We start from the raw sequence: 6,243 nt of genomic DNA on the forward strand, positions 1-6,243 counted from the left end.
CTTTGATTCGCACTTGGAGTGTTGTGTTCAGTTGTGGTCACCCCATTACAAGAGGGATGTGGAGGCACTGTAGACGGCGCAGAGGTTCACCAGGTGCTACCTGTCTTCGAGAGCGTTAGTTAGAAGAATTAGTTGGACCAAGTAGAGCTGGTTTCTCTGGGGCGTCGGAGGCTGAGCAGAGACCTGACAGAAGTTTAAGATAGGGCTGGTGGTAAGACTCTCTTCCTCAGGGTAGAAATGTCAAATACTGGAGGGCATAGTTTTAAGGTGAGATAAAATAAGATCTTTATTAGTCACACGCTCATCGAAACACACAGTGAAATGCATCTTTTGCGTAGAGTGTTCTGGGGGTAGCCCGCAAGTGTCGCCACGTTTCCGGCGCCAACATAGCATGTCCACAACTTCCTAACCCGTACGTCTTTGGACTGTGGGAGGAAACCGGAGCACCCGGAGGAAACCCACGCAGACACGGGGGGAACGTACGGACAGTGGCCGGAATTGAATCCGAATCGCTGGCGGCGTAAATGCGTTACGCTAACCGCTACACTTCCATGCCTGCCCTCAGAGGGGAAAGTTAAAGGGAGATGTGCGGGACAAGATTTTTACACAGAGGGTGGTGGATGTCTGGAACACGCTCCCAGGGCTGGTGGTAGTAGCAGATATAATAGTGGCGTTTAAGAGGCAGGCAGATGAACAGTCAGGGAATGGAGGGGTAGGGATCATTTGCGAGCAGATGGGATTAGTTTCCTTTGGCATCATGCTAGGCTCAGACATGGTGGGCAGAAGGAGCTGTTCTATGTTCTCTATTCTATGCCATTCAGAGATTCAGGAAATCTGCCAGTCCGGCACCACCAAAGTCTCGAGTGTGGCGGATTAACGGAGTTTCTCTGCATTCTCCTTCTATTGCACCCATCCTCTCGGAATAGTACAACAGAGGTTTCCATTAGCAATGCCCATGTACAGAATCCACTCAGGATAAAGGACTAAAATAGAGGTTAGCAATCGTGCAATACTGATAATGGCTCTCTGACCGGGATAATGCACAGTCCTACCCACTGCTACCTCTGTTGAAATCAGAAACAGGGATTAAAGCAATTTTCACAGTGGCACACAGAAATCTCAATCATAATACAGAGATCTACCATCGGGATCATGAACTGGATAACGTTTGCAGTCGGTGCCAGGGGTCACAACCAATGATTGTTATCTCACATGTAGCTTAGATCCACAAACGGTTTCAGAGCGGGGCGGGCGGGTCGGCTGCGCCTTGTGGTTGGAGAACTGGGCTTCTCAGCCTCCTGCGATGGATCAGTCTCGTCGCTTTCTATGGACGGAACAGGACCAATTAAAATGAACTTGGGTAGTCGCACAATAGGACCACTTCTGGCATCTCTATTTACAGCCAGCAGAAAATCCTTGAAGGGATTTGAATCGGGACTTGAACGGATCTCTACAGAGAGGAGATTTTATTGTCAGTGTCAGCGTTTGACAAACAACATCTGAGTTTTAACAACATAAGCATAAAATGGGTAAAATGACGCGAATATTGGTGGTGTGGCCGAGAGCGAGGAAGATCTTCTGAGGCTACAGGATGATATTGATCAAACGGTAAAATGGGCAGAGCAATGGTAGACGGAAGCTAATCCTGATAAGTGAAAGGTGATCTATTTTGTTTGAACGAATAGGGTACGATTTGCCCAATGAATGGTAGCATCATGCGGAGTATTGTGTAACAGAGGGAGCTTGGTGCACAAGTCCAAGGTGCAAAGCAAGAGCTAAATATTGGAGACCTAGAATAGACTGAGATTGGAAATTAAAGAGGAATCTGAACATCAATAATTATTATAGAATCAAAATGCAGTTGAATCGCATTTTATTCTTTATAACTTTGGAGGATTTAACTTTCCGGGTTAAGCTGTGTTTCGGTGAAAGGAAGTGGTTGTGGAGATTTAGACAGGACCCAAACATCTGACCGAGTTCTTGAGCAGGTTGGTGAAGACCGGAAGGCAGACTGGGTCTGGACTGATCCCAGCTGGGGCTGCAGTTCAGGCTTTTCAATTGGGCTTAATGGAAGTGGGAGACGGAGAGTCAACAGGTCCCAGAAATCCAGCTCCTGCTGGGATCCAGTGCGCTCTGCTGGTCACACATTGAGTGCACATCATTTATCAGGTGCATTCAATATGCGATATATCCCAACGGGCTCAAAACCATTTTGATGCACCGTCACTGTTACAACGTAAAATTTGCAATAACCAATTTCTGCACAGCAAGCTCCCATATTCAGTGATATGATAATGACCAGTTCTTTATCAGTTGTCGGCTGTGCAAACAATGACTGGGATGCCCCAAGTGTTTGAATCACTTCCCAATGCACAGCCACCCTCTCCATGAATTGAGCTTCATCACTAAACGGTAAGCCGCTTCTGCAATGTTACATACCCGAGTTTGTCACTGCAGTAAACGACGAACATCACTAAAAGCGCGAGGGTTTTCAATCCGAGTGGGATACACAACATCAGAATGGGGAAGATATCTGTTCCTGAAGAGAAGGTGAGAGAAGTCAAACCAGATTCGGGCAAAGCGGAGAAACCAATAATGTAGACTGATTAAAATCTGTAGCGTGGAGATGAATGTATAACTTAACAGCAGGATTATTCGGAAGGAACTGAGGAACTCTTCGTGGCCCTTGCACTCTATTTATCTACCTGACCCGCGCTCCCGCTGTAACTACACGATATTCTGCATTCTGTTATCTCTTTTCCCTTTGTACTACATCGATGTCTTGATGTTTGACATCATTTGTATGGATGTCATGCTAAATAAAGTTTTTCACTGTATCTTGGTACATGTGACAAAAACAAACGAATTACCAATTAAAGTGTGTGGCGGAAGAAATCAATAGAGATGACTAACAGTATAGTGATCAGAGTCACAGGAATTTAGACAACATAGAGCTCGTAGTAATTTCACGGTCGAGGGATAACACTGCAGTGCATCCCAGTCACTCTGCTAGTTACTGAAATGTTCGACATGGGCGGCAAGTCCTATTATGTCTACTGTGATCGGTTAATACTGTAAACATACAGTCTCTTCAATAAATGTAGCAGAGTCAACCGTGAGACAGTAAACACCACAGTAACAGATGAAACTACTTGGGTGGATCAAACAGCATCTCTGGAGAAAGAGGAAAAGAATTAAGGATCAGGTCAGCGAAGAGACTTCATAACTCCAAAATCTACCAATTTCTACGTTGAACTCACTCAGTGAGTGAGCCTCCACAACCCTAGAAGGTAGAGGATTCCAAAGTTTCTCCATCTTCTGTGTGAACACAATTCTCCGCTTCTCAGTCCTAAATGATCTGCCCCTTAATCTGTGCCACCCGGGTCCAAGACTCCCTGTATCCACCCATCGAACACTGTTGAAAACTGTGTGTGTCACTGAGACCAGCTCTCCTTCTCTGAACACCAGAGAATGCCGGGTCAAGTCCACTCAACCTCTCCTGAATCTCAATCAACCAAGTACTGATCACTGTGGTACGCGGCCGATCAAAGTACGCCAGCCTGAGAAAGATCACGTTCTCGTTCTGCTTCTTGTCCGACAACCAGTTCTCAGTCCTTGACATAACATTAATTCTGATTTCACCTTCTCTCACCTTGCTGACCAGCCTCCTGTGTGGGAACTAATCGAAAGCCGCCTGAAAATCCTAATACATCGCCTCCGCTGATTCACTCTTTCCCACTTGTCACATCACTAAAGATCCCCAATAGATTAGCGTAACATGATTTCCTTTCACGACGCTGCTCAATATACAAGGTGTTCTGGGACTACTTCCTTCATTATGAAGTTAACAGCCACTTGAGGGGAGAGTCTCGACATTGGTTTAACATCTCTCGGACACTGCAGCGCCCCCTCGGTATCGCACTCCGTGTGACAGCCGAGATTCCGCCCCCAAGTCCCTGGAGTAGGCCCTGACCCCTTAGAGGCGAGGCTGCACCCGCTGAACGCTGAGAGATGGGGTTTCCTGTTCCTACTCCCCTCCCTCCCTCCGCACCCTCCCTGTACACGGCAGTGTGGAAATGGTTTCTTACCGGGTCTGACCCGCAGACGGACCTCATGCTGGGACAGATGGATCAACTGAGAGTTTGTTTTGAATCTGTAGTAGTCGCCGGAGGCTGTATAAAGGTCATCGTCCGGTTTCCTGAACTCCACCAGACACAGGTACCCGTCACTGTCCTCCGCACTCAGCTGCTTGATCCTGGTCGAGGCGTTTCCCTGCTCTGGGTCCCCGACGAGCTCGTACCAAGTCACTCTGTTTTCCGCTGCCCAGGACCCATTTCCATGGTGTGTGAAGGTGACGATGTGTCGGTAGGGATCCTTCCTCACCCACGTCACCCTGTGTAGGTTGAGGTAGTGCGGGGGCCGCGTGAACATACAGGGTAACGTGGCCGAAGCTCCCTCAGTCCCGGTCACCACTGAGCCGTTCCCATCAGGAGCTGAGGGGAGGACAGACACCGGAATGTATCAGCGTTTTCTGAGGGAATTGACGATTCAGTCTCTCTGTGTGGGGAGGAGACAGAGGCGTTGCCCAGTGTGGAACCGACAGTGAAGGTCTCAGGGAAGGTGGGCCACGGGCCGCAGGGGACAGGACAGATTCAAGGATAGCACCGAAACAGGAGTCACTGGGCAGGGCAGGGCACCTCTGCCAGTGCAGCACTCCCTCCGCACTGCCCTGAAGAGTGAGAGAGTGAGACACAGCGGACCCGTGACTCCCCGGATTCCCCCGCTGTTCCCCACCGGGATTATTCACTGTGTGAAGCGGTGTACTCGACACCGGGCAGGAGACACTCCCACCCACCCGGGACTGGGCACCGGCACCGCCGTTACCTCTGGGCCCCTCTCACACGGAGTGGCACATAATGTCACCCGTCTTTCAATGATCTCACCCAGAGGTCAATGAGTGGCGGTGTGGGCTATTTGAATGTGGAGACCATCACAGGGCCAGCGCCTCATCCAGTTCCAGGAGCACAGTGTCCGGCAGGATTCACTGGGGAGGGATCAGGAGCAGGAACCCCGGCACCTCGCCCTCACACGGGGCTGATCAACATTTATTGATGAGGGTTGGACCGGGGGGAGCCTGTGGTCCGTGTGGTCTGGGGCAGCTGCAGCGTCTGAGCATTGTCCCTCACCTCTCACAGACAGGGCCGTTAGGACGTGAAGTTGAAAGCTTCCAACATTGATCTCCACGCGGAACCGATACCGACCACCGTCCTCCCGGCTCAGGCGATCCACCATTATCGAAGCATCCCTCTGCCTGAGGTTCCCCACGAATCTGAACCAACCCTCTTCTGTCTCCTGTGTCGCTCCATCGCACCGGGAGGGGTCGGGACCGGGATACGTGCAGTTAAACACAAGGGTTAAATTCCTGGACTTCCTTTTCCTCCCGTACCACATCACGGAACCGATGAGGTTGTCATTAGTGGGTGGATGGGTGAGAGTACACGGTAGCACAGCGGAGGCCCCTTCCACGGAAAATATCTCATCAACACCGGATATCGTCCAACCATAGTGCGAATTGCCTGCAGAGGGGGGGGGGGGGGGGGGGAGAGAGAGAGAGAGAGAGAGAGAGATCAATATTAGAAAAATCATGGAACACAACCACTGCGAACTCGCGCCTGGGATGTAGTCACAAGTGGTGCTGTCAGGTGTCGGTAGGTCTGGGTTACGCATTAACACGGGTGGGGGCGTGTGTTTACAGCCTGGGATCCAATGGGGATTTCGAGAGGTTCCAGTTATCAGTCATGGAGCCTTAGAGTTATACAGAACAGAAACAGGCCCTTCAGCCCAACTCGTCCATGTCCACAAAGATGTATGTCTGATCCCGTCCCATTCGTCTCCGTTGGGCACATATCCCTCTGAAACTTTCCTATACAGGAACCTGTCCAGATGTCTTTTAAATGTTGTCATTGTACCCGCCTCTACAGCCTCGGGCAGCTCGTTCCATCTCCCCACAAACTTCTGTGTGAAAAAATGCCCCTCAGTTCCCTTTTAAAGACCCCACCCACCCGGAACAGACTCTCTTCTCTCCTCTTCCATCGGGTAGAAGATACAGGAGCCTGAGGGCACGTACCACCAAACTTAAGGACAGCTTCTACCCAACTGTGATAAGACTATTGAACGGTTCCCTTATACAATGAGATGGACTATGACCTCACGATCTACTTTGTTGTGACCTTGCACCTTTTG

General features: G+C 49.9%; 1 protein-coding gene across 2 annotated transcripts; it reads right to left on the reverse strand.

Annotated features, from left to right (window-relative positions):
- Nucleotides 1-363: 363 nt before the first annotated feature.
- On the reverse strand, nt 364-5,315 carry LOC127572726 (uncharacterized). 2 transcript variants are annotated; one of them, XM_052020275.1, is made up of 4 exons: nt 5,187-5,315; nt 4,089-4,493; nt 2,440-2,539; nt 364-1,324 (listed from the first exon to the last, which is right to left on the reverse strand). In XM_052020275.1, the coding sequence occupies exons 1-4, from the start codon at nt 5,290-5,292 to the stop codon at nt 1,309-1,311; spliced, it is 627 nt and encodes a 208-aa protein (XP_051876235.1). In that variant the 5' UTR covers nt 5,293-5,315; the 3' UTR covers nt 364-1,308. The 2 variants fall into 2 exon arrangements, with proteins under 2 accessions (XP_051876235.1, XP_051876234.1); XM_052020274.1 differs by lacking the exon at nt 364-1,324 and adding an exon at nt 1,350-1,450.
- Between the last annotated feature and the right edge of the window lie 928 nt (nt 5,316-6,243).

The sequence above is a fragment of the Pristis pectinata genome, chromosome 7, assembly GCF_009764475.1.
Source record: "Pristis pectinata isolate sPriPec2 chromosome 7, sPriPec2.1.pri, whole genome shotgun sequence".
NCBI lineage: Eukaryota > Metazoa > Chordata > Chondrichthyes > Rhinopristiformes > Pristidae > Pristis > Pristis pectinata.